The 27841-nt window shown below is 44.0% G+C and overlaps 1 protein-coding gene across 10 annotated transcripts in view; it reads right to left on the reverse strand.

Annotated features, from left to right (window-relative positions):
- SACS (sacsin molecular chaperone) overlaps window positions 1-27841 on the reverse strand; it is a 132017-nt gene that overhangs the window by 60429 nt on the left and 43747 nt on the right. For 8 of the 10 annotated variants that reach the window (XM_030562065.1, XM_030562085.1, XM_030562115.1 and 5 more), the window contains 3 exons: window positions 26404-26554; window positions 10905-10992; window positions 3897-3982 (listed from right to left, as the gene is read on the reverse strand). In XM_030562065.1, coding sequence (XP_030417925.1) covers window positions 3897-3982; window positions 10905-10992; window positions 26404-26554 — 325 coding nt within the window. Of the gene's footprint in view, window positions 1-3896; window positions 3983-10904; window positions 10993-26403; window positions 26555-26793; window positions 26985-27149; window positions 27264-27841 lie in introns of those variants that run through there. The other 2 variants (XM_030562097.1, XM_030562107.1) reach the window with 2 other exon arrangements.

Below are 27841 nucleotides of genomic sequence, written 5' to 3' on the forward strand. Positions count from 1 at the left end.
CATTTGGAGGGACTACTCATAGTAGTAAAGTTTAGCACAGTAGTTCTCAAACTTTTTTACTGGTGACCCCTTTCGCAAGCCTCTGAGTGCAACCCCCCCCCCATAAATTATAAATATATATAAAAAAAACTTTTTTATATATTTAACATCATTATAAATGTTGGATGCAAAGCGAGGTTTAGGGTGGAGACTGACAGCTTGCAACCCCCATATAATAACTTTGTGACCCGTTGAGGGGGCCTGACCCCCCGTTTGAGAACCCCTGGTTTAGCACACGTGTAAGTGTTTGCAGGGCCTTAGATACTGCATTCTTTTTATTGGACCACCAAATACATTTATAGGCACCAGAAGATCTTTTCTTTAAGTTTCTCTTTTAGGCCATGGCGGTGCCAGGGGTCTTTAGGAGAGTCTTTCCCCGGCATCAATTCCCATACCGATGGCACCAGGGTGCTCTGCATTGAGGAGGAGATGTTCGGCGCAGGATCCACTGACCCAGGGTCAGACTGGAGATGGAGCGCAACCTCCATCAGAAGGCTTTTCAAATGTTGATCCCTGTCCGTCAACATCCTGGTGTGAAACCCCTTACAGATTTCCTCTAAACACTTCAAACACAAAGTGTGTGGATCATTTCTAAGCATACACTTGCAGCAGACTTCGCAGGTTCTGAAACCTGGAGACCGCAGCATGCCCCGATGCTGGCAGAGTGATAAGGGGGACCCCCCCCAAAGAAAACTTTAAAACTAACTCTAATTAATCTAAACTAATACGAAACTAACTACTTGTAAGGACAATACAGACAGACACTGCCAAAGTGTTTGTCAAGACAAGAGCAAGGGATGTTCCAGCTAACCATCACCGGCAGTAAGAAGGAACTGGTGGGTTGGCAGGGCCCTAAATCGAGTGCCATGAAGATGCGACTCCAGGGGGCACCCAGGCCGACCCGACGGATATTGCTGGGGGAAAATCTTATGGCTGCCGTGGACATGCGCATGCACACACCTGACTGGAATTGACATAAACAAGCACTTGAAGAAGAAACCATGTTTAGTACAGTCTTGAAGGAAGTTAGATGTTAGACAATCTCTCTACTTTTCATTCTAACAACTCATCTGTTCCACATATGTGCAAATAGCAAACTTAAATAAAAATAGCATAGACTACTTCTTGCTAATGTCAACACTACAACAAGTGCATGCCAAAAGATAGTCAGAGAGATGGAGAAGAAAGAGAAATAGTCACAGTTCAACAAATAGTAATGTATCAACAGAATCGCTGCATGCGTTGCTTAGTTGCTCCCATAATAATCATCATCATCAACAATGGTGCAGGAAGATACAGAGAGATCATCAAACTCCTACACACATTACTACTATCATTATTAGAATAATAATTATAGTATCTATTTGAATAGTTGCAGTATACTATTCCTTCCAAGGCACTTCCTAAGAAACCATTACATTTTTTGGCTTGTTTCATTTCGATACTATGTATTTAAAGAATTCCCAACACAAATCAAAATAAAAGCAGCAAAGTTTCTGTCAATACTTCCTTAACATTCTGCAAACAAATCAGCACACACAGGGCAGGTCTAGAACTTCCTGCCCTGGCTTCTGGGCAGTAACCCTTGCCTCTCTCCTCCCATTGTGAGAACAGACAAAAACTGTCCGAACCTAACTCAGATCACAAGCACCCGAGAGCTTCAGTTTAGAGTATTCAGAGCTGGGACTCTGATACTGGAATTTAACCCCTACCACACCCACCCATCCACCCAAATATATATCCCAGGGACTGGTTTGTCAGGGCCTCCACCTAGACGCACTACTGGGACAGTGTGTGCTACAAAAATGGAAAACCTATACATCTCCTCTATTGCTCTGATCAAGTTCTTTCACAATTTAAGATTTCATTTAACAGAAATAAAAAAGTAAGTAAATAAATAAAAACATTTCTAGCCTTTATGGTTGCAAAGAAAACTTTTCAATGTGGTAATGTCTTATGAAGTCTGCAGAGGGGAAAAAAGCTCTAATTGCCCCATTCTTCTTAACAAGGTGGGAAATCTGAAACCTAGTGATGACAATATAAGTAATAAAACTGTTGGCTGTTCCACTGCTAATCATTTTATCTGACATATCTCAAAAGTTTGGTAATGTAGGCCAAGTACTACAGTTTTTTTTTCCTTTATACCAGGGGTCTCCAACTCAATTTACCTTACGGCCAGTGCCAGTCCTCAAATCCTCCCAGCAGGCCAATGTCACTCATGCTGCCCAGAACCCACCACCCCAAAAAACTCTGCCCCCCCAAAAAAAACCTCCACCTCCCACCTGCCTAAAGTTCTGAGACAGAGTTTGGGTGGAGGAGGAGATCTGGGGTAGGTGATTAGGGTGCAGGCTCTGGGAGAGCATTTGGGTGCAGAAGGGGTGAGAGCTTGGACTCTCAGAGGGAGTTTGGGTGGGGGAGGGTCTGGGATGCAGGCTCTGGGATGAAGTCTGGAGGCTGGGGATGTGTGAGGAGGCGGTTCAGGCTCTGGCTGGGAGTTTGGGGGCAGGAATGAGTGTGTGAGAAGGGGGGTGCAGGCTCTGGGAGGGAGTTTGGGGGTGGGAGAGGGTATGTGGGGAGGGGATGGGGGTGCAGACTCTGGGAGGGGGTTGGGGGTGCAGCGCTTACCTGGGGCTCCAAAGTGGGTGGACCGGGGCACTTCCGCACCCTTCTGCTCCCAGGCACCGCCCCTGCAGCGTCCCACTGGCCGTAGGGGCGCTTGTGGCAGGGGCAGCATGTGGAGGCACAGGCCTGCCCCATCCCTCCCCGGGCCACAGGGAGGGACCAGCAGCCACTGGAGTGAGCAGGCAGACACCCGGGGTGGCAGGTGGGGCCAAGGGAGAGACCTAGCCCCAAAACTGCTGGAGCCCCACGGGCCACATTGGGAAGGCTCTCAGGCTGCAGATGGCCCATGGGCCGGGAGTTTGAGGCCCCTGCTTTATACTCTAACCCTTGGAGAGATATAGGCCTGCAGTCTCCAGAGCTGGCAATATGACAATACCTTTAATGAGCACTATTTTCATTTTTAAACATCCAGGGACAACTATCCATGTATCTTGTTATTGCAACTCAATTCTTTACTAGAAATATTTTTTTGCTCCTATGGAAATGATGGTCTCATTATTATTTGTATTGCCCCAAAACTGTGCTAGAAAAATAAAAATACAGACAAAATCACTGCTCTGAAGTGCTTAAAAGGGCTTATAATCTAAACAATGTTACTTTATAGTACTGTCATGATATATTAAAGAGACAGACAGATGGTTAAACAGGACGAGATGGTTTAGGTAAGCAGAGAATATCACAGATTTCAGAATAAAAATTAATATAATAAATCTTCCAAATTATATCAACACTATGGAGAGGGGAGACAAGCAATTTCTGGAATTACTCAGATACAGTATTCAAGAAAAGCAATGTAATTTAAAATAAGTTCTATTCATATTACTATTTTATTTGTTGCAACATGCAATGGTAAAGAATAGTTATGTAACAAACAAATTTTAAAGGTTCAGTAGCCAACTCACATAAGATGCATTGTGATGCTTTTTGTTTCAGTAATCATCATGAAATAATTATGAAGTGAAGTATCCAATAAAAATCAATTGTTTCTGCTCATGTTTTTTTACAAAATACACAGTTCTTTTGTAATGAGCAAAAAGAATAGGCCATAAACTAAAAAACAACAACTCACCTGACACTGCCCCCAAAATGGAAAATTATGGAAAGATATATGTACTTATATCAGAATAAACATCTCATGAAGTGAAACAATCTACAGCATATTTAACAATATTTAAAACAACATTAATCTGTGAGGTATATTTACTTAATAATAATAAGTACAATTTATTTTATACCTTCAGAATTTGTCCTCCTTCTGGATATCGTCTTAAAATGTCTTTAAGAAAATCAACAAGCGGTGGAGTTGTTTGGCCAAAGCGGCCTAAAAATATAAAAAGAAAAAGCAACTGGTTATTCTGTTACTGGATTTAATTTTAGATTTATACTGTACTCATCATGTGATTACTGGATTGCACAAAATTATTTTTTAAAATTCACTCAATGCGAGGTGCCAATGCCATAAAAAGCTCCCACCACACAATAAACCATATGTATATGGCAGAATTAACCCTCTTAGACAAAAGTATGTGAAAACAGAAGGCTCTTACATCTTGCTCCAAAAGTCAACACATCTTGCCTGCTTCAGATCTGTAGGGAAAGAAAATTCCAGGACCAAGGTCTTACTCTACTTCCACCCTCTGATGTTCAAATCAAGGTAATATAAGCAAGAGGATCCTACTTGTTTTTTACTTTAAAAGCTAGTCCAGCCTTCAGATAAAAGTGAATTAATTATGTGTAATAGTTGTTCTCTGAAGATGTACATCAGAAAGTATCAACATTCTTGGATTCAGACTCCAGCCTGTGACCAAGCTGCACTTTGGAAACTCAAAATTCTAAAGCTGTTGCTTCCAGCAAGGAACATGCACCAGTCCCCACAATGGAAAGTAGTCATGCCTTGGTGTTCTAACTACTGTTCCTTTTCCAAGCAATTTGTGAAATAATGTGCATAAGGAATAGAATAATAGGTAACAATTACAGATTTCTCAACTATGTGGGGAAGAGGTTGATCTATAACGATGTCTATCTTTATAGAACAGTATAGAAAAATTCTTTTTTCTAAAGAGAATAATAGACCACCATTCAAGGACCTTGAAAGCTTCAGAAATGTCTCTATAAAACAAAATTTAAGAACAAGAAGTTGCAACAGCCAGCTGATGCAGACAGAGACTTTTTTGTTTTATACAGAAGTATAAGATATTCATAAAACAATACTGACAGCTCCAAGATGAAGTAAATTGACTATGGGGCAGGAGAATTTGAGGGCTTCTATCCTGAGAAGAGGTTTTGTAAGGTCAAGATAGAAAGTCTGGATTCTTGCCTAGAGGCTGCATCTTAGCAGTAATGCTTAAAGAATGTGTTTAAAGAATTCCACATAGCTGTCCTGCAAATCTTCTGGACAGAATCAGTTCAGATGCTTCCTATCATACACTGGGATACTGCTTACTTCACTGAGAGCATCACAAAATCAACTGAAACAACCTAAGTGATATAGCTGAAGGAAAATGTTAGGCTGATTAACATTTCTTGCTAACTTCTCAGGTCCAAGACCTAATCTATAAATGCCAACAAATATTAGACTGTCTTGAAAATATGACTCATTCAAAAGTACAGTTCGCAGTGCTTGAGATGTCAATCAGGTTACACTTGACACAAATGTGGCTCCATGATTCAGAGGAACTACACCTTATTTGACAGGACACTGGCAGAATTCACCACTGAATTACAATGTTGAGGACGTAGGGCAATTTTTCAACGGACTCCAGTAACCAACACAATGGGTTTTACTGACCCTGTTGGGGTTGGCAAGTGACAACTTCAGGGCCTTCCTTACTAAGGAAGTCATACTGAGTCACACTAATGGTCCATCTAGCCCAGTATCTTGTCTTTTAACAGTGGACAGTGACCGATGATTCAGACGGAATTAAAAGAACAGGGCAATTTTGAATGTTCCACTGTTTAGTCCCAGCTTCTGGCAGTTGGGGGTTTAGAAACACCCAATGCATAGGTTGCATCCCTGAGCATCCTGGCTAAATTACCCCACTGGTGGACCGAGCCTCCATGAATTTATCTAATTCTTTTTTTAACCAAATTATACTTTCGGATTTCACAATATCCCATGGCAAGAGTTCCACAGGTTGACTGTGTGTTGTGTGAAGAAGTACTTCCTTATGGTAGTTTTAAACCTGTTGCCTATTAATTTCATTAGGCGACCCCAGCTCTTGTGTTATGTGAATGAGTAAATAACACTTCCATATTTACTTTCTCCACACTATTCATGATTTTTAAGACCTCTGTCATATCCTCCTTTAGTTGTCTCTTTTCCAAGATGAACAGTCCCAGTTTTTCTAATCTCTCCTCATATGGAAGACCCCTAATCATTGCTATCAGTTACTCCATTAGTTCAAGTGACAGAGATCTGTACTGTGGATGAAAAGGTTCCGACCCTGCTGATAAACCATGTGGGCATCAATATGATTGCACATGGTGGAAATACAGGTTTTTAGTTTGCTTTTTCAAAAACCTAGGAAATTACACACAAAAGACTACATTAAAAGAACATTCTGGTTGCAAGGTCAAGCACTCAGAAGTTAGGAAATGCCAAAATTAAGCCCTGTGCAACGTTAAGTCAGCCCTCCATTTTGTAGCCCACAGAGCTAGCTTGCATTTATTTTATTCAGCAATAACGCAAGGAACCCACAAGACTGGATCCTGTAAGACAGCTGTTAGCACAAGGCTTGAGGTTAATTAACTCTGACACAGATAAATGACCTAACAGTCACCCCTAAGTTTTGGAGAACTGGGAATAAAGTGTTTAAGGAGGAATTTTGTCCATAATGACAACAGCCAGTCACAGTAACATGAGCCAACACCAGCTTTTGGATATTTTAGGATGGGAACATCTGCAGTGAGTGCACAAGAGTGCCATAGCAACGAACACAAGAGTGCCATAGCAACGAACTGACGTACACGATAATAAGTTAAGATAATTAATATAGTAATTTCTAGGAGAAGGTCACGCCAACATTAGTAGGGTTAGGAAATACAAATAAGGAAGAGGAGAGAAACCCCTATTGAATAGGTTTCAGAGTGGCAGCCATGTTAGTCGTATCAGCAAAAACACCTCCCCCAAGCAGCTGAATGAGGGGGATGTTATTGATTCTGGGGAACCCCCAGGTAGGCACTGCGCAGAGCCCACCTCACCCCGTCCAATGCCCCAACCCCAGGTCCCCTCCCACAGCCAAACTCTGCAACTGAGGAGTGAGGTGCGGTGGCCCAAGACTGCCCCAGCAGCAGCCAGTGCACCTGGCACAGGGACTACCTGAGCAGAAGTCACAGCAGTCACGGAAAATCACAGAATCCATGACTTCCATGACCTCCGTGACAAACCCACAACTTCACTTATAAGAGGAGGTTACTTTCCTGTAACTGAAGGTTCTTTGAGATATGTGGTCCCTATTTGTATTCCATTGCGGGGTTATACATGAGCACCACGTGTCTGGAGTCAGAGAATTTGAAAGTAGTGTCCACTGTCCCATGTGCTTTGGCCCGCCTCGTGCTTCCATCCAATAAAATAAAGAGAACAGCAGACCGAACACATCTTCAGTTCTTTCTCCACCGCGAATTTGACCAATCCACAGCAGAGAGGAAAGAGGGCAGCAAGACAAATACAGCCAGAGACCACATATCTCGAAGACCCTCCAGTTACAGGTAAGTAACTTCCTCTTCTTCTTCGAGTGATGGTCTCTGCTGAATTCCACGGAGGGTGATTATAATGCAATATCTAAGTTGGAGAAGGGTGTGAAGAGGAGGATGGAATGGTCGTCTGGAGAACAGACGTGCCAAAGGAGGCATCCGCCGTGGAGTCCTGCACTAAGGTGTAGTGTGCTGAAAAGGCGTGCATAGCACTTCACGTGGCCACTCTACGTATGCCCATGAGCGGCATGTCCTGAAAGAAAACCCTGGCTAAAGCCTGAGCTCTCGCTGAGTGAGCCCATATGTCTGTGGTGGAAGGTAGACCCAACAGCTAGTAGCAGAGTTTAATGCAACCCAAAATGCATTTAGAGAGTCTCTGGGTAGAGACGGCCTGTGGCCTGAGTCTCTCTGCTACTGCAACAGTGTAGGGGACTTCCTGATTGGTTTCATTCTCTGCCAGTAGAAGGCCAGTGCTCGTCGGACGTTGAGGGAAAGGAGTCAATGTTCCTCTGCAGATGCATGTGGTTTCAGGAAGAAAACAGGTAAGTGAATGGACTAATTGATGTGAAACTAGGAGACCATCTTTGGTAAAAATTTGAGGTGTAGACATGGAAGATTTTATCCTTGTGGAAACCCGTGAAAGGTGGGTCTGCCATCATAGCTCCAAGTTCACCGACCCTTCTCATGGAAGCAATGGCAATAAGGAAGGCAACTTTCCAGGACAGGAAGGACATGGTGCACGATACTAACATCTCAAAGGGTGGCTTCATTAGTATGGAGAGAACTAGAAACAGGTCCCATTCAGGTGCGACCATTTGTATGGGTGAAAAGGTTCTGATGAGGCTTTTCTAAAACCTAGCGGTTAGTGGGTGCATAAAGACAAAGTAACCTTCCATGTGATACTCCTGGGGGAATTCTGTGCCACTGCACAGGTACAGAATTTATGTCCCCCGCAGGGATCTTTGCTACTCTGCAGAAAAATGACTTTCTGATGGGGAAGCAAAATGGAAGCCACAAGCATGGTCAAGCAACTCTCCCCAGCAGTAAGTTTTGGGTGCCCAGGGCAGCTGGCAGAGAGGTAAATCACTGTGGGGCAGGAGACGGGACTGGGGAAGACCTGGCTGGCAGCTCCTACCCTGCGCTGGGCTCACCTGTTAGTCCTGGCTGGGCAAGGGAGGATGGGACTTCCTCTTCCCCTGCATGGCATCCGGGGCTGGGTCAGACCCACCCCTAGATGTCTCCCCTAGCTGCAGGAAGCTCTGCAAACTCACCCGCCTCCCATTCCTGCACCCATTGCTCCTCGCTGCAGGGAGGGATCCCCATACAGGGAGCTGTTCCCCATCCACTCAACCCCTGTGCATCCAGATCCCCTCACGCCCAAACCCTCCGGCCAAGCTTCACCCTCCCGCACTCAGAACTCCCCAATGAGCCCCACTCCCGCACACCTGGATCCTCACCGCACTGAGCCCCAATTCCCCAGCATCTGGACCCCCACTGAGTCCCTCAGATCCAGACTCCCCTGCCAAGTTCTACCCCCCACACTCAGATGCCCCCCAGCTGAGCCCCAACCACTTTCACCTGGACCCTCCTGTACAGTTCCATTATTGTTGCACCCAGAACCCCCACACAAGCCCTTGAGGATCCAGATCCCCCTGCACTTGGATCTCCCACTGAGCCACCTGCACCGTGATTGCTCCACACAAAACCCTCTCAACCCACATCTCGATCCCCCCCCAACACTAAGCCCCTCCATCCTTGGATCCTGCCTTGCTGAGCCTGCCTGCCCACAACTGGTGCACCTGGCACGGAGAGACAGGGCTCTAGGGTGTTCTTGGGGCAGGCCCGGTCCTTGCACTCTGTCAGGGTCGGGTGCTGCCTCACTACTGAGTCCATATCCCAGGGGGGGTGGGGGAGAGCTGCACAGTGATCTTCCACCTCTGTGCAGCCAGTGGCCTGTGCTCCTCAATGCCATGCTGGAGCCTCCACATTTATTTGACAAATAAAATGTGCAGAATTATGCAGAATTTTAAACTATTGTGTGCATAATTTTCAATATTTTGGTGCAGAATGCCCACAGGAGTAATGTGGAACACACTAAATGCTGCCAGATTGACTCTCAAAGAAGTGAGAGTGAGACCTGATGATTTTAATGGCACAGTCCAGGATGAGGAGGATCCCCATCAATTCTGGTAAAACTCCTTGTGCTAAACCCAAGATGAGAAACATCTCTATCTGGCTCAGTAACATTGCCTAGTGGAGTCCTTTCATCTGCTGGAGAGAATGTCTTGCACAGCCAAAGAGTATGTTCGTTCTAAAGCAGATGCCCCTCCTAATACCATGCCCTGAAGTGGAACACATGTGGATTGGGATGTCTGATCTCACCGTTGTACTGGGTCAACAGATAGAGAAAGTTGAGGATGGGAACTGATGGGCAGGGTGACACGTGGACGAGAGTGCATGGCCACATGCAGATGATAAAAATTATTTCTTGACACTGCTGCTATATGATCATCTCACAATAGCTGAAGATCCAACACTGCGGCCAGATTGCACGTATCTTCAGTCAAGGACAGAGAAATTATTCTTATCATACATTCTGGCTACCTCCTCCAGCGTCAGTTTTATCTGGATTAAGTTTCTGCCAGCCAGCTCTCATCCATGCCCCATAGCTCCCTAAAACACTAGGTCAGACAAGCACGGTCAAAGTTGTTAACAGAAAGAATAGAACAGAGTGTCATTAGTGTACTGGAAGCATCACAGGCCACACATCCTCACAAAATCTCCTGACAATCTCATATAAACACACACAACAGGAGGGAAGAAATGAGCAATTTCCACATGCCTTCTGGGAACACTGGGACACAAGCAAGTAGAGATAGATGGGGAAAAAAACCTCACCAAAACCAACAGGCAATTTTTTATTATCGTCACACTCATCAGGACATCAAAGTCAATCCTCATCCTTCTGCCACACGGATGGAACCACTAATAAACAAATAAACTCCACAATACCACACCGGCCTCTCCTCCTTTTCAATAACAAATCACATCCTTCGTCAAGGAACTCTTACCTCCAGAAACCATTTACTTCCACACTTAGAGACCCCAGCACCTCTCCACGAGTCTTGCCCCACAGAGACAAATCCTATCCCCATTCACCTGTCACAGGAATGGAAATACTGACTGAAACAGCCAGGGATCACCAGTACAGGAGAAAAAGAAAAAGGAAAGGAAAAACAAAACAAACCCTCCCAAATGAAGATAAATTCCCACTCCTCATACAGTTGCAATGCATGTGGGTGTGATGTATTCTCTAAAAAGAGACTCTCTCCTCTCTTTTACTCCAAATGATCCACTCTACTGAATTGCAGGTTCTCCTTAGGTACAATCCCAGTAGTGAGAAAGTAAGAGTAGACTGCTGTGATGTACAAGTTAAGAGAAAGCACCACTACTCATTTAAGGAAAAGCGTTACTCAGAACCGTGCCAGAGAATTAATCAAAACGTTTACAATCTCCTAACATATAAGTAAACAGACAACTGTTTATCTTACCTCCTCCTTTCAAGCCTTTTGACTGAAGATCTAAGAATATATGATTTTCAGAATTCAGACAGTCTCCAACCTTAGTACAATCAGATAACTGAAACAGAAAAAAAAAAGGAAGACCTTGATGTTGTACATTTTCCAATATCACTACTTTGCAATGGCTTTTCTCCAGACATTTTGAGAATGTTAAGTATTTTTTAGATATTAAAATTTAGAGACCAAGTCTCAACACATTGCTTCAATATTTAGTCTCTTTAATTATATCATTCTGATGTCTTCAATTGTGCATGACATGAGAGTGCAATATTTTTCGGTTACATACAGGATAAAATTCTGCCCTCAGTTACATGAATGCAACTTCATTTGGCTGCAATGGGAGCTATATCCATTTATGTAGAGGCAGAATTAGATTCCAAATGTTTTTTGTTCTCCTGTTTTGATTCTTTCCATTTGTCTTCATAATTTGCAATAGGTCTAACTTTCAGAATGCAAAGAATATAAATCCTAGACGATGTCTTTTACCTGGTGGTCTAACCAGCATTCCACAGATGAATTCATGATGTCAGTAGCTAGAATAGTAAATGACTATGAACATGTAATTCTAGGAAATGTAAAAAGCTTCTGTAAAGGGCTTTATAGCCCCCGATGCTTAATAAATCGTTCTGATTGCATATGTGCCTTCTTTTTTTTGGAAAGTGCACACTGGGGCCACTACTGGACACAAAAAATAACAGACAATAAAAGAAAATAACTATCATTTTAAGGAACAGGTCAAAAAAGACCTGTATACATATACCACATGCATATATTAGATGCACATAGCGTGTATATACCCTCAAAGGAGTATTTATAGGCTTGGAAGGATTAGATTTTTATTGGTAATTTTTGTAATTGTTGATTTCACCATACACACATGAACTGTGGAAAAATATTTCCATCAATAAAAATGGAGATTTATAAATAGGTAAAGTAAGAAAAATGCTGTTTGAAAACTTAAGAAGTATGATCTAGGGATATTTAGTTAGACATGATGTTGGTACCTTGTATTTTAACAGTTATGAAGTTCTGTTTGAATCTCAAGGTCTACTGTCATTAAGTTATTATTGTTTGAAACCCTGCCCCAAAATGTCATCCAAGTGTGAAAATTTAAATTGATATGAATAAAAAATATGCTTAAAAGCCATAATTTGGTGCAACTGTTAAAATTGAAATAGATATAATGCAAAAATGCTTAAAAATAAACAAAAAGTTATCTGTAAAATATATCTGTAAAAGAAATCGGCTAAGCCTAAATATATATGGGTGGTGTAATCTCAACTTGGATCTAAAACTCGCAATATCACAATGGAACAATGAATGAAACTATAGTATTCTGTGAGAGGATCTACAGCAGCAAAAGTATATTGCAATAAAACAACTGAAAAATGTGATCATTTCGGCCCTGTTCTGCCCATGCAGACCTCTGCACTCATATGGAGTGTTGTACAGGATCAGGGCCTAGTTGTCTATCAAATCCGTTAATAGCTATACTTCTGCTAGATTGTGATTGCATTTGTCAGGGATTGACTCAAAAATGACAGAATTCTTCAGTATACATCCATGCAATAGATTATACCAGGGGTCAGCAACCTCTGGCACATGGCTTGCCTGGGTAAGCACCCTGGTGGGAAGGGCCAGTATGTTTACCTGCCGCATTGGCAGGTTCAGCTGATCGCAGCTTCCACTGGCCAATGGGAGCAGCAGGAAGCGCCTCGGGCAAGGGACGTACTGGCCGCGGCTTCTCGCCGCCCTTATTGGCCAGGGATGGCGAACCGCGGCCAGTGGGAGCTGCGATCGGATGAACCTGCCGACGCAGCAGGTAAACAAACTGGCCCGGCCCGCCAGGGTGCTTACCCTGGTGAGCTGCATGCCAGACGTTGACGACCCCTGGCTTATACTCTGAGAAGATACCAGTACTCATAGTATAGATACCAAAAATAAAATTATAGGTTACAGTGAGACATCTGTTATTTGTGATGTTACATTCTAAGATATCTTCAGTAAGCTTGGAATATTCCAGATGATTTCACAGAGAGAATTTTAAATAGCCACTGACAACTTGAAATCTAGTCAATTTCAAATAATTAGCTAGAACTAGCTTCAGTTTATAGTGAAGTTCATAAAATAATTACTTTGGATCTTACTGCAACAGATAAAGATGAAGTAATCACTTGGCTGGATGTAAGTGATTGACTAGTGACCTGTGATCATTACTTGATTACATTTGGTATTGGCAAAGGAGTGTCCCATCCTCTGATATATATTCCTGGTGATTCAAAAGGGCTAACCTCCCAAAAATGAGAAAAATTAGCTAAACCGATTTGGGGTTAAAAATTAGACAGAAAAATGTGAATGAAAATTAGGAGTGTTTTAAGGAGAGTTTATTAGAGGGCCAAAAAGCCACAAATCCACAATTAAGAAAGATGACAACTTTGGCTAAAAGTCCATCCTGGTTCTGTGCTGAACTGATGGCAGCAATTAAAATAAAGCAATATTTAACAAGTGGGAAAGAGAGAAATATAGCAAGCAATATGAATTAGAAGAAATGAAGTGCAGAAAATTGATAAGGCAAGCTAAAGCCATTAGGGAAAAATCCACAGCAGCCAGCGCTAAGAATAATAAAGAGTTAAAGTATATTAGAAACAAAAGAAATTCAAGCAATCCAATAGGCCCATTATTAAAGACGAGATGGTAAAATTGTTAAAGGCAGAAGTGTTAAATTAATACTTCTGTTCTTTATTTGAAAAGAAGCTGAATCACTCACTCCCCACACACGAGGATAATAAAAGACTTTCTAGTCCATTTGTAACTAAGCAGGATGATAACATCTGCTATGGATAAACATTTTTTAAATTAGCAGGTCCAGAAAATTTGCACCTAAAAAGTCCGGAAAGAGTTGGCTGAGGAGATATCTCTGGCCCACTGATGTTAATTTTTAAATACATCTTAGAATGCTGGGGAAATTCTAGAAGACTAGAAGAATGCTAATGTGGGGCCATGCTTCAAAATCAAGAGCGAATAAATTTCTGGAAGATATGTTGTATCTATACATAAGACATTGGGCTCGACATAGCAGTAGCTGGAGAAAATTTGAAGGCCTATGTTATAGGTCCGACTAGAAAATCTAGTAGTCCCTTCTGACCTTAAACTCTCTGAATATGAGTCTATTTGCCCCGACTCTCTATGCCAACATTTGTCATTTCAAAATCATATTTTCCTCATTATAAATGTTTTTTCTCTTCTTGTTTGTGCTGTGAAAAACCCATGATCAGAGGAAACTGACTATAGTTATGCTTTTATAGTGAAGCTGACTATACACAAAGTATTGTCAAATGCACAAAGCAAACAAAAAAACTTTTTTTAAATCCTTTTCAATCACAGCAATTTTAAGTGCTACTTGTAACAATAGCAGATAAAAAGTTAAATGGTAGAAGTGTTATACTTAAGTAGATGCTATTTTTGTAAAGTGTGCTTTTACAATAGTTAAAGTTTATGCCCAGAATCTTTCAAACACTTATTGTCAGCAGCAGCCTTCTCCCAGCTCCAAAGCATGCACTGCCACTCCCAGTTTTTTGCAAGTTTTATTTTCTTTACAGATGTTAGCAAATAGAAAAAAAGTCTTTTACTCCTTCCTTAGCCTGAGGCATAGACAACTCATGCCTTCACATACAGGAGGGACACAATCCAAAGGGGAGGACACATAACTGCCCCATATGTTTCTTCATCCCAACAACCCCCCTGCCCTGCACCCAGCCGGGGGCTGCCATTCTCTCCTCACCCCATGTTACCTGCAGGGGTGAGGAAGGGGAGGGGAGGCTCTCTTCTCCTCCACTGCGCCATCCCCTCCCACACACCCTCCACGGCAGGTTCAGCTGCTCTCCCTGGCAGCTGGGCCTGGGCAGGGAGTGGGACAGAGCTGCTTCTCACATGTCTTAAGCCAGCCAGTCAGGGTTGCTGCTCTGTGCATCACAGCAGCTGCCTGAGAGAGCCTGGTAGTGCCCCCACCTGAGCCCAGCTGCCAAAGATAGGGGCTAAGTGAGCTAGAAAAGTGCTGGGGGGAGAGAGGGGGCTCCAGGTCGCTCAGCTCTTGTCCCCAGCAGATGGGCCTGAGGACAGTGCCCATCTGCCAGGGACAGGGACCAAGCATGCTAGGGGGCAGGTGCAACAGGAGGACAGAGCCCTTATCCCTCCCTCCCTTGGCAGGCCAATCGGGGAAGGGGCACTTGACCCCACATACCCCTACCAACACGTCACCTCTGGCAGGCTTCAGGGCCACCCCTCCCTGAGGTCTCTGGTACTCCTTCTCCTGGCAGCTTCCAAATTTCAGTCAACTCTAATCCCTTCCTGCAATGGCAGCCCTAGGATGGCTTCTCTTAGCCCCTGGCCCCTTGCTCCAGGGACTCATCATAGGAGCTAGCTCAACTTCAAAGTAGCTTCCCTCCCCAGAGAGCAGCCTGTCTCAGTTCTATCCCCCAACTGCCCGTTAGCAAACCTTTATAGGCCCAGGTGCAGCCTCTTTTAGGAGAAGTTTTTAAACTAATGGCTTTGGGAAAATAAGGGCCCTCTTTAAGGAGGCATTTTTAAACTAAGGGCTGAGGGAAAACTGACAGGAGCAGAGAGGCACACAGTTCCGACAGAGACATTCCATAGGCGAGGATCTATTAACTGGGATTCTCTATATCCTAATAAAGAGAAGAGGATAGAAGTTGATAAAATACAGGCAGAAATTGAAGAGACACAGTCAAATGAAAGAGAGTCCCATTCAATTACATCACATGAAGGCAGACAACTAAACAATGACAAATGTTATAAGTGCTTGTATACAAATGCTAGAAGTCTAAATATTAAGATAGGTGAACTTGAGTGCCTGGTATTAAATGAGGATATTGACATAATAGGCATCACAGAAACTTGGTAGAATAATAACAATCAATGGTATACTGTAATACCAAGTTTCAGAGTGGTAGCCATGTTAGTCTGTATCACCAAAAACAATGAGGAGTTCTTGTGGCACCTTAGTGACTAACAAATCTATTTATGCCTAAATAAATTTGTTAGTCTCTAAGGTGCCATAAAGACTCCTCGCTGTTTTTGTAATACCAAGGTACAAAATATATAGGAATGACAGAATAGGTCACGCTGGTGAGGGAGTGGCACTATCTGTGAAAGAAACCATAGAGTCAAATAAAACAAAAATCTTAAACGAATCCAATTATGCCATAGAATCTCTATGGATAGAAATTCCATGCTGGAATAATAAGAGGATACCAATAGAAATATATTACCGACCACCTGACCAAGATGGTGATGGCGATTGTGAGATGCTCAGGGAGATTAGAGAGGCTACAAAAACATAAAAACCCAAAGGGGGATTTCAACTATCCTCATATTGACTGGGTTCATGTCACTTCAGGACAGAATGCAGAAATAAAGTTTCTAGACTCCGTTAATGACTGCTTCTTGCAACAGCTAGTCCTGGAACCCACAAGGAGAGAGAAAATTCTTGATTTAGTCCTAGGTGGAGCACAGGATCTGGTCCAAGAGGTGAATAGAGCTGAAACATTCGGTAATAGCAACCATAATATAATTAAATTTAACATCTCTGTGTGAGGGAAAAATCCCAAAGAAGCCCACCACTATAGCACTTAACTTCAGAAAGGGTAAGGACACCAAAATGCAGAAGCTACCATATATGCTCGTTGATTAGCTTATTTGTTTATAAGCCGACCCCCCAAGATGGATAGGAAAAAATAGCAAAAACTGTATGACCCTTTCATAAGCCAACCTTATATTTCAGGGGTTGGCAAACTTTGGCTCCTGGCACATAAGGGTAAACCACTAGCAGGCCTAGATGTTTTGTTTACCTGGAGCATCTGCAGGCACAGAGCCGCTCAGTTCCCAGTGGCCACGGTCTGCCGCTGCCAGCCAATGGAAGCTGCAGGAAGTGGTGGCCAGAACGTCCCTCAGCCTGCGCCACTTCCTGCAGCTCCCATTGGCTGGGAACGGTGAACTGCGACCACTGGGAGCTGAGGGGATCCATGCCTGCAGACGCTCCACGTAAACAAAATGACAATCTATTAGATATTCAATTCAATAATTACATAGAGCTTAAAATCATCAAATTTTGGTGTAGACCCGTTGATAAGCCGACCCCTGCTCTTTGAGGCTTCACTTTTTTACCAAAAATATTCGGCTTATGAACGAGTATATATGGCAGTTAAATGAAAATTAAAAGGAACAGTCACAAAAGTGAAATGTCTACAAGCTACCATGATAGAGACCCAAATTAAATGTATACCCCAAATTAAAAACAACAGTAAGAGGACTAAAAAATGACCTACGCTACATGGCTAAACTATAGAGTGAGAAAGGCAAAAAGGCATCCCTTAAAAAGTGGAAGTCAAATCCTACTGAAGAAAATAGAAAAGAGCATAAACTCTGGCAAGTAAAAAATAATTAGGCAGGTCAAAAAGGATTTGAAGAGCAACTAGCAAAAGACTCATACACTCACAGCAAAAATTGTTTTAAGTATATCAGTGTCGCAGCCCTAAACCTATGCTCAAACATGGCGTCTGTATGGCCAATTGTCAGTCAAAAGGTCACATTGGTACCGTGTGCAACACCGTAGTGCGGTGTGCAACACTATAGTGCCATGTGCAATTTCCCGCTCTTTTTCCCTGGTCACCTAAGGGTCAGGCTAGTGCGGTGTGCAACAGTATAGTGCCGTATGCATTTTCCCGCTCTTTTTCCCTGGTCACCTAAGGGTCAGGCTAGTGCGGTGTGCAACATTATAGTGCCATGTGCATTTTCCCACTCTTTTTCCCTGGTCACCTAAGGGTCAGGCTAGTGCGGTGTGCAACATTATAGTGCCTGTGCATTTTCCTGCTCTTTTTGCCTGGTCACCTAGGGGTCAGGCTAGTACCTTGTGCAAAAATACCAGCGTGCCATGTGCATAACGGTAGTGTGCTGTGTGCAGATCCTGTTTACATGGAGGGCTCCAGCTCGGAACCTGGAAGGCGAAGGAGCTAGGGACCAATCAGATGCTGATACGAGTAAGAGAGCTTTCGAATAAAACCATGTCTGATGCCAGGATCCGCAGGAGTCTCCGCATGTTAGCTGGAAGGCCTGATCACCCTTTCAGCCAGAAGGGTCTCCTGTGTATCTTGCCGGCTTGTGCTGTGTCCCACCAATTCGTCATGCCCTTGGAGTCTGTACTGCTGGTCAGCTGCGCCTGGAGTGTGGTATTTGTATTCTTCTAATTTTCGTGAATATTCTGTTTGCTTAGCCTCTTCATTTCTGTGAATATTCTGTTTGCTCAGTCTCTTCTCTTTTTCCCTCCTTTATTTGATACAGAACTGTATATATTGTTGTTATTTGGTACAAGTTATGTATATAGTATATGAAAGTTAAATTGTTGTATTGATTGCTACTGTGGTTAATTGTTGTACTTTACAATATTTGGTTAACGTATATAGTTTAATCAGTTTGGTGTATCAGCTCTAATTTCTGGTGAGCAGTTAATCACAGATCATTTAGTTTCCTGTTGTTGGTTATAAATAGATTGTTTCAAGTTGTGTAAATATTCTTGTTCTAATAGTATTGTTAGTTGGTAAAAGCACTCCTTCCCAGCCCAAGTTGCAACTTATCCCCCATCAATAAACGGCCACGTGATTTTGAACTTTCAACCTGTCACGTTTTGATTTTCCTCACTCCATCAAAAACTTACTCGAACCTGTATTGGTTTCGGACAATCAGAAGCAGGAAGTCTGCCAAATAATTAGTGGCGCCAGTGGATGATGAAGGGGCTAAATGAGCGCTCAGGGAAGACAAGGCCAATGCGGAGAAATTAAATGAATTCTTTGCACTGGTCTTCACTGCAGAGGATGTGAGGGAGATTCCCACACCTGAGCCATTCTTCTTAGGTGACAAATCTTAGGAACTGTCCCAGACTGAAGGGTCAATAGAGAAAGTTTTGGAACAAACCAATACATTAAACAGTAATAAATCACCAGGACCAGAAGGTATTCATCCAAGTGTTCTGAAAGAACTCAAATATAAAATTGCAGAAATATTAACTGTATGTAACCTATCACTTAAACTAACTTCTGTACCAGATGACTGAAGGATAGCTAATGTGATGCCAATTTTTTTCAAAATCTCCAGAGGCAACCCTGGCAATTACATGATGGTAAGGATAACTTCAGAATCAGACAAATTGGTAGAAACTAGAGTAAAGAACAGAATTATCAGACATATAGATGAACACAATGTGTTGGGGAAGAGTAAATACGGCATTGGTAAAGGGAAATCATGCCTCAACCATATATTAGAATTCTTTGGGGGACTCAACAAATATGTGAACAAGGGTAATCCAGTGGAGATAGTTTTCTGAAAGTTCAAGTACTCTATCAACAAGGTTCCTCACCAAAGACTCGTAAGCAAACAGTCATGTTATAAGAGGGAAGGTCCTCTCATGGATCAGTAACTGGTTAAAAGACAGGAAACAAATGGTAGGAATAAATGCCCAGATTTCAGAATGGAGACAGGTAAATAGTGGTATCCCCTAGAGACCCATACTGGGACTGGTGCTGTTCAATATATTCATGAATCATTTGGAAAAAAAGGGTAAACAGTGAAGTGGCAAAGTTTGCAGAGGTTACAAAATTCCTCAAGATAGTTAAGTCCAAAGCAGATGACAAAGAGTTATAAAGGGACCTCACAAATCTAAGTGACTGGACAGCAAAATGGCAGATGAAATTCAGTGCTGACAAAGGCAAAGTAAAGTACATGGAAAACATAATTCCAACTATATGAAAAAAATGATGGTGTTTAAATTATCTGTTAACACACAAGAAAGAGATCTTGGAGTCATTGTGCATAGTTACCTGAATACATCCACTCAGTGTGCAGTGGGAGTCAAAAAAAACTAATACAATGTTAGGAACCATTAGGAAATGGATAGATAATAGGACAAGAAATATCATAATGCCACTATATAAATCAATGTTATTCCCACACCTTTAATACTGTGTGCAATTCTGGTCACTCCATCTCAAAAAGATAATTAAAATTGGAAAAGGTACAGAGAATTGCAACTGGGGAGCTGGGCTTAGTTTAGCTACAGGGACCAGCTACCCTGTGACACCTATGAATATGAGTAGCTTTACACACAATAGTTTCACTGAGTTCAAGGAGACCACTCATGTGCATAAACTGACTCATGTACATGAGCATTTAGATGATCTGACTTATTTTTGTGATGAAAGATACGATTGATTGGAAGCTGACTGTAATAAAATTAGGAATACTGTTTCTTGACTGGGCTTTTATGTTGTTTTATGTATTCAAATACTGAGTTAATTCAATAGCGGATTTGCCAGGAAATGCACTCAGAACGAGGAAGGGGTGGATCCTGATACTTTCTTGCAAACACTTTTAGGCCAATACAAAAGTATTTGATGCTCTGGCTCTAACCAAACTGGGCTTTAAAAAAACACCTGTGGGAAGAAAAAACAAAGACTCTGGCTAGATTTAAAGGGACACACTTCTTTAAGGGGACAGATAAGGTTGAGCTGAGGTGAACTCAGACTCCAGAGTTTGGGGTGCCTGGCTAAGACAGGCCTACCTACGACTATAAATAAGATAGACAAGTGTAGCTCTTTTATTCTTTTAATAATATCTTCTCTTATGTTATGCTTTATTCCTACTGTTAAGTTTAAACAATACTTCATTTTAAGATATCTGTTTGGAGTCACCGCTGGCCACAAGCTGCTGAAGAAAAGAACAGTAGGTACTCATACCCAGTCAGAGCTATTGTGGTAACACAGTTGATACACAGCCTGGGATCTAGTCTAAGAGTGGGAGAATTGCATGGTTCTGCTATAGGGAGACAGAAGCACAAGGCCTCATAATGAAGGGGGGACAGGGCTGACGTGGGGGGAGGGGAGAGCTGGTACAAATTACCTGGGGCCCAGCTTCATCGGCCCTGTTTAGCCGGTTCGCCCTTTGTAGAGGTCCTGAAAAAAATTTTTCACCGGGGCCCAAACGCACTCTCGGCTCCCCTGAGGGGGGATGTACTCAGAGAGGCCAGAAAACAGGTCACAGATGCAATTAGCCCTGTCACCATGACAACTGACACTCAAGATTATTTTAACTGACTAGATCTGTCATCTATAAATAAAGCAAACTTCACTTTATTTGTAAAGGGGAAACAGTTCTACAGCAGATCATTTTACCTACTCAGTTTATGTGACAGTGGGGGAATCTGGCCCTAAGCAACTAGAGTTGAAAAAGTTGAAAATAACTTTTATAATTGCCATGACAAAGAAGAAACGACCTCTATTTATATTCTTAAATATAAACCCAAAAATATCAGACTAACTATGCAAGACTCTTTAGTGACTAAATGTTTCCAACCAAAAGATATAGTTCAGTAGCAATGCCAACCAAAAAGTGTTGCTCAGACTCTTGGCTTCCTGTTGCATTTCAGAGGATGATGTGCTAACACCTCTTTCCGGCTGGCAAGATACCACAAAATGGAAATGGAGGGTTGAGAAGAGTAAAATCAAGAAACCTGTGACCAGTGTGGATTTGATTTCAATCAAATTGATTTAAATCATGACTTAAATTATGGTTTAAATCATTAGTCAGAAAGACTCGATTTAATCATGGTTTTCTACATAAAAGTGCATTCTTGTTGGTTGTTATAACCTTAATACATATTCTTCACAACTCAGAGACAGAAGTAGGTTTCAGTTTTAGAACATCACCAGACAGTTCGCTGTTGAAGAAAAAAATCCAGAATACTTAACGTTGTTGTTTTAGTTAAATAAAACAATTTAAATGTCTGTCTGGTGATGTTCTCCTTCCAATACAGCATGGCAAGAAAATCCTCCAAATATTAATAATTAACCTGCTGAATTGGAGATATTTCACCTCCCAATGACTTCATAAATATCTGCTTCAATTACCTTTGGTAAATGAAACAATCAAACATTCACTTTCTAATATAGCTCTAAAACTAATCTGAAAAGTTTTCAAAATAAATCACTGTTAAAAAATGTATAGTGTGTACCTTCTAAAAATGAAACCTACATCTATCTCTGAGTTGTGAAGAATATGTATTAAGGTTATAACAACCAACAAGAATACATTTTTATGTAAAAAACCATGATTAAATCAAGTCTTTCTGACTAGTGATTTAAATCATGATTTAAATCAATTTGGTATAAATCAAATCAACCCTGCTCCAGATTCTCCTCTAATATAAATAATCATCAACCAACTATCTCAATGTTTTCCTTGCAATAGGCTACTTCATGCATGCACATACACCTCTACCCCGATATAACGCTGTCCTCGTGTTATAAACAGATAGCTAAGGATTAATGTCTTTTTCACCTGAAAAAAACAGTAACCTGAAGCACCTGACCAGAGGACCAATCAGGAAACCGGATTTTTTCAACTCTGGGTGGAGGGAAGTTTGTGTCTAAGTTCTTTGTCTTCTGCCTGAATCTCTCTCAGCTAGAGAAGGATTTTTTTATTTCCTGCTTTTTTAATCTTTTGTTTTCAAGTTGTAAGTATCAAAGATTAGATAGGGGACTTTTATGTTCTTTTGTATTTACATGTCTATAGTTGCTAAAGTGCTTTGAATTGTATTCTTTTTGTTGTTTTTCCATTTCTCGGCGGTGGGCCACCTCTTCTTCTTCTTGTTTCCTTCTGTGGGCCACCTCTTCTTCTTCTAGTTTTCTGTGGTGGGCTGCATTTTTGGCTTCTTGTTCTCTTTTATGGGCTGCCTGTTTGATCTGTTCTTTTTTTCTTTCATTTTCATTTCTTTTTGTTTTATTTCTAGTTCCTGTTTGTTTTTTTCCATCTCTCACCTGTGCTTGGCGTCTTTGATTTGTTCTTCAGCCTCCATTTTTGTATTGGAAGGCATGGTTCCTGTTTTCTTGTGTTGGGGTGCCCTCTGGTGTTTGTTGTCTGAACTGCAGGCTCTGTTGCCTCCTGGCGTATGCCTAGCAACAATGTCTTTTTCCCTTTCTTCCTTTAGCTAGTCTTTTCAATGTAAAGTAAACCAGAAAAACCACTTTATTTGCATGTATATAGTGCTGGTATTTGCCTCCTAATGGGAGTGCTATTGTCTGACAAAAGACCCGAAATAGTCTCTTAATGGTTTCTTGCTTAATATGCAAGCCAAAACCTGCCAGAGAGAGCAGAAAAAAAAATTCTCTCTGGTTTCTTTTTAAAACCAAACTGTTTCTCTCTGCTAAAAAGCCCCTAGCAGAGAAAAGAAAAATATAATATTCCTACTGGCTTCTGGATTCTATCTATCCCACCTCTCCCACCATGTCAATAACCTAGTCCCAGATTTGGACCTTAGCGTCCAAAATATGGGGGTTAGCATGAAAACCTCCAAGCTTAGTTACCAGCTTGGACCTGCTACTGCTGCCACCACCCAAAAAATTAGAGTGTTTTGGGGCACTCTGGTCCCCACAAAAACCTTCCCTGGGGACTCCAAGACCCAAATCCCTTGAGTCTCACAACAAAGGGAAATAATCCTTTTCCCTTCCCCCCCCCCCCAGGTGCTCCTGGAGAGATACACAGAAGCAACCTCTGTGAATCTAAGCAGAGGGAGTCCACCCTCTCTAATTCCAGTCCTGGAACAAAAAGCACTTCCCTCTTCACCCAGAGGGAATGCAAAGTCAGGCTAGTAAATCTAACACACACAGATTTTCCTCTGACTTCTTCCTCCCACCAATTCCCTGGTGAGTACAGACTCAATTTCCCTGAAGTTCCTCACTAAAGAAAAACTCCAACAGGTCTTAAAAGAAAGCTTTATATAAAAAAGAAAGAAAAATACATACAAATGGTCTCTCTGTATTAAGGTGACAAATACAGGGTCAATTGCTTAAAAGAAATATGAATAAACAGCCTTATTCAAAAAGAATACAATTCAAAGCACTCCAGCAACTATAGACATGTAAATACAAAAGAACATAAAAGTCCCCTATCTGATCTTTGGTACTTACAACTTGGAAACAGAAGATTAGAAAAGCAGGAAATAGAAAAATCCTTCTCTAGCTGAGAGAGATTCAGGCAGAAGACAAAGAATTTAGACACAAACTTCCCTCCACCCAGAGTTGAAAAAATCCGGTTTCCTGATTGGTCCTCTGGTCAGGTGCTTCAGGTTACTTTTTTTTCAGGTGAAAGAGACATTAACCCTTAGCTATCTGTTTATGATACCTCGGGAGCCAAAAAATCGTACTGTGTTATAGGTGAAACCACGTTATATCGAACTCACTTTGATCCGCTGGAGTGTGCAGCCCTGCCCCCCTAGAGCACTGCTTTACCGCGTTATATCCGAATTCGTGATATATTGGGTCGCATTATATCAGGGTAGAGGTGTATTATATTTAATGCTTTAAACCAGGGGTCAGCATGCATGACAATTTTTAATGGCACGCCGAGGTCCCAGCCGCTGGCCCCACTCAGCCCGCCGCCAGCCTGGGTGAACGATGGCAGTGGGCTGAGTAGGCCAGAAGCTGAGATACCGGCTGGCAAGGGGCCAGCAGACAGAATCGAAACCCAGCCGGAACCCAGAGCCGGCCAATTCTGGGGTGCAGCGCATTGCGCACTCCCAGCTGCCGGAACTCTCCTGCAGGCTGGCGCGGGCAGCCAAAGCAGCAGGCAGTCAGGGAAGTGAAAGGGGCCGGCGGGAAGGTGCGGGGGGATTGGGGTGAGGATGTGGATGGTGCAGGAGTCAGGGCTGGGAGCACGGGGGGTGTAGGAGTCAGGGTTGGGTAGTGTGAGGGGTTCAGGGCAGGAGGTTAGGGGGAAGTTCCGGGGCGTACGGGGACTTGGGGCTGGCCTGGGACAGAGTCTGTTGCGTGCCATCCCTGCAGCCCCTGAGGGAAGGGAGTGGCAGGCCAGAGGGTCTTCTGCAGGGCCAGCTCCAGCATTTTTGCCGCCCAGAGCAGCAAAAAAACCCCGCCGCGATCACTATCTGAGGCAGCTCTACCACCACCGCTTCAATCTTCGGCGGCTGGTCCTTCCCTCAGTGAGGGACCCGCCACCAAAGAGCCGGACACGCCCCCCCGCTTCCGTTGGCTGCTCCAAGCACCTGCTTGCTGGGCTAGTGCCTGGAGTCGGCCCTGGTCTTCTACCATCACCCTCCATTTGCCTGCAGATGCAGTGCCCCCACAAAGCTGGCCCACAGTTCCCTTGGCAGAAACAGGAACAGCCTGGGGCAGGGACCCATCCACCATCCAAGTAACCCAGCCGCAACAGACTGTCCCAGGCCAGTCCCAAGTCCCCGTACCCCCAGGACTTCCCCCTACACCCCCTAACCTCCTGCCCTGAACCCCTCACACTACCCAACCCTGACTCCTACACCCCCCGTGCTCCCAGCCCTGACTCCTGCACCATCCACATCCCCACCCCAATCCTCCCGCACCCCAACTCCTTGCCCTGTGTGATCCCCCACACACATCCCAGCCTCTGAGCTCCTCTCCTGAGAGGGGTTGTAATACGACAGTACCTGTAAGAAATTTAAGTTACTTTTACCCCTGCCAGAACCCCAGACCAGCAGTGGACTGAGCGGGGCCAGTGGCAGGCTGAGAGGCTCAGCTCGCTGCCAGTCTGGGGTTCCGGCCATCAGCCCCCCCGCCAGCCGGTGTCCAGACTTCCAGCCCCGCTCAGCCCACTGCTGGCCTGGGGTACCGGCAGCCAGCCCGGGGCTCTGCTCCTGGCCTCAGCCACTCCCTGCTGTGGCGCACATTGGAAAACTCTGCAAGGAAATGGATCATACTAAACTGATAAGATCGGCATTTTAATTTTATTTTAAATGAAACTTCTTAAATATTTTAAAAACCTTACTTACTTTAAACACAACAATAGTTTAGCTATATAATATAGACCAGGGATCGGCAACCTTTCAGAAGTGCTGTGCCGAGTCTTCATTTATTCACTCTAATTTAAGATTTCACATGCCTGTAATACATTTTAATATTTTTAGAAGGTCTCTTTTTATAAATCTATAATATATAACTAAACTATTGTTGTATATAAAGTAAATAAAGTTTTTTAAATGTTTAAGAAGCTTCATTTAAAATTGAATTAAAATGCAGAGCCCCTCGGACCGGTAGCCAGGACCTGGGCACTGTGAGTGTCACTGAATATCAGCTCGTGTGCCGCCCTTGGCATCCGTGCCATAGGTTGCCTACCCCTGATATAGACTTATAGAGGGAGACCTTCTAAAAACATTAAAATGTATTGCCGGCATGCAAAACCTTAAATTAGAGTGAATAAATGAAGACTTGGCACAGCACTTCTGAAAGGTTGCTGACCCCTGCTTTAAACATTTAAACTCTGCATTGTCTTCACCAGGGAAAACAGGGATGCTTCCAAGGCAACATATAAAGGGTATATCAGTCTGGCAGCTAGTCACAGGTCAGAGAAGGACACTCACCTCTCTCCCAAGGTGCCACAACTTCTGCTCAACGACAGGAAACCCAGTTTCTGAATTAATTAATGCCTTTAGGTGTCCGACAGCCGCAGAAGGAGGCACCTCGAATGTCTTGCAGCCCAGGCAGTCATGGAGCACGGTCACCCTGGCCAACCTGCGGAACACAAGGCAGAGAAGCTGAGGGTGGGCGGGGCCAGGACAGAGCTCCCGCTGCCACTAGCTCACCCTGCCCAGCTGGGGGAGCGAGGGCGAGGTCCCACCTCGCCCTTAGGGTGACCAGACATCCCGCGATTATCAGCACCGTCTCGATATTAAGGGCTTTGTCTCATATACACAATTCCCCTCCCCCCAAAAAGTGTCCTGATTTTTCACACTTGCTATCTAGTCACCTACATCCTCCACCTCTTCAGCCAGGCAGCATCAGCCTGGGCTTCCCCGCAAGCGCCGAGCCGCAGGGAGGCACCGACAGGCGGGGCCCTGCTTGCAGGCAAAGACGCCGCTTCTCGGGAGAGAGGATGAAGCTCTGACCGGGACAGGACCCCCTGGCCTTGCAGGCACGGGCGGGGTGATGCGCATGGCGAAGGCTCCGGGGATCCCGCGCGCTCCCTGCCCCTGTGGGGCTGCGCCAGCCGCCGTGCTCCGGCGGGGAGGAGTCGCCGAAGCGGAACCGGGCCGGAGGGCCCCGCTCGCGGAGCCGCCTCCCCCTCCCGGCCGAGTGCCGCAGACCCACCGCCCTGCCCCGCACTCACATCCCCCCGCGGCCGCGGTCACTCAGCGAGGAAACGGCCGGGCGCGTCCGCCGCTCAGTGACAGTTGGACCCCGCCACGCTCGCGCCGAGCGGTCCCGGACACAAAGAACCGTTAGCTGCGGCACCCGCCGGGCCCTGTTCCCCACGCGGCGCCGCGGCTCCACACATGGCCGGGGGCGGGACTGAGCACGGGCGGCCCCCAGCGGGGACGGGCCAAAACACAGATCTCTGCAGGGGAGGCGGCTGTCACCAACCCCCTCCCGCTGTGGAGGGAAACCAGGCTACCGGGGACAGAGAACTGCCCTCGCGTGAGACAAACGGCTCCTCTCCCCGGGCCGAGAGCGACACACACTTCACACAACAGGATTCTCCCCCTTACACCCACACCCACGCTACACCAGACCCCTCCCCATCGCCACAGATTCACACACAACACAGCAGACCCCTCACCATCCCCACACACCCCCATAGCAAAATCCTCCCCATTCCCACAGACTGACACACACCACACAATTCTCCTTCATCCCTATAGACAGCAACACTCGCAGCAGCGTCTTCCCCCATTCCCAAGGATTTTGAAACTCACCATCAACTCCCTGCATCCCTACAGACTGCAACTCACAGCAAAATCCTCCCCATCCCCACAGATTGTGACACACACACCAAAATCTTCCCCATTCCGGACACAGACA

The sequence above is a fragment of the Gopherus evgoodei genome, chromosome 1, assembly GCF_007399415.2.
Source record: "Gopherus evgoodei ecotype Sinaloan lineage chromosome 1, rGopEvg1_v1.p, whole genome shotgun sequence".
Taxonomy (NCBI): domain Eukaryota; kingdom Metazoa; phylum Chordata; order Testudines; family Testudinidae; genus Gopherus; species Gopherus evgoodei.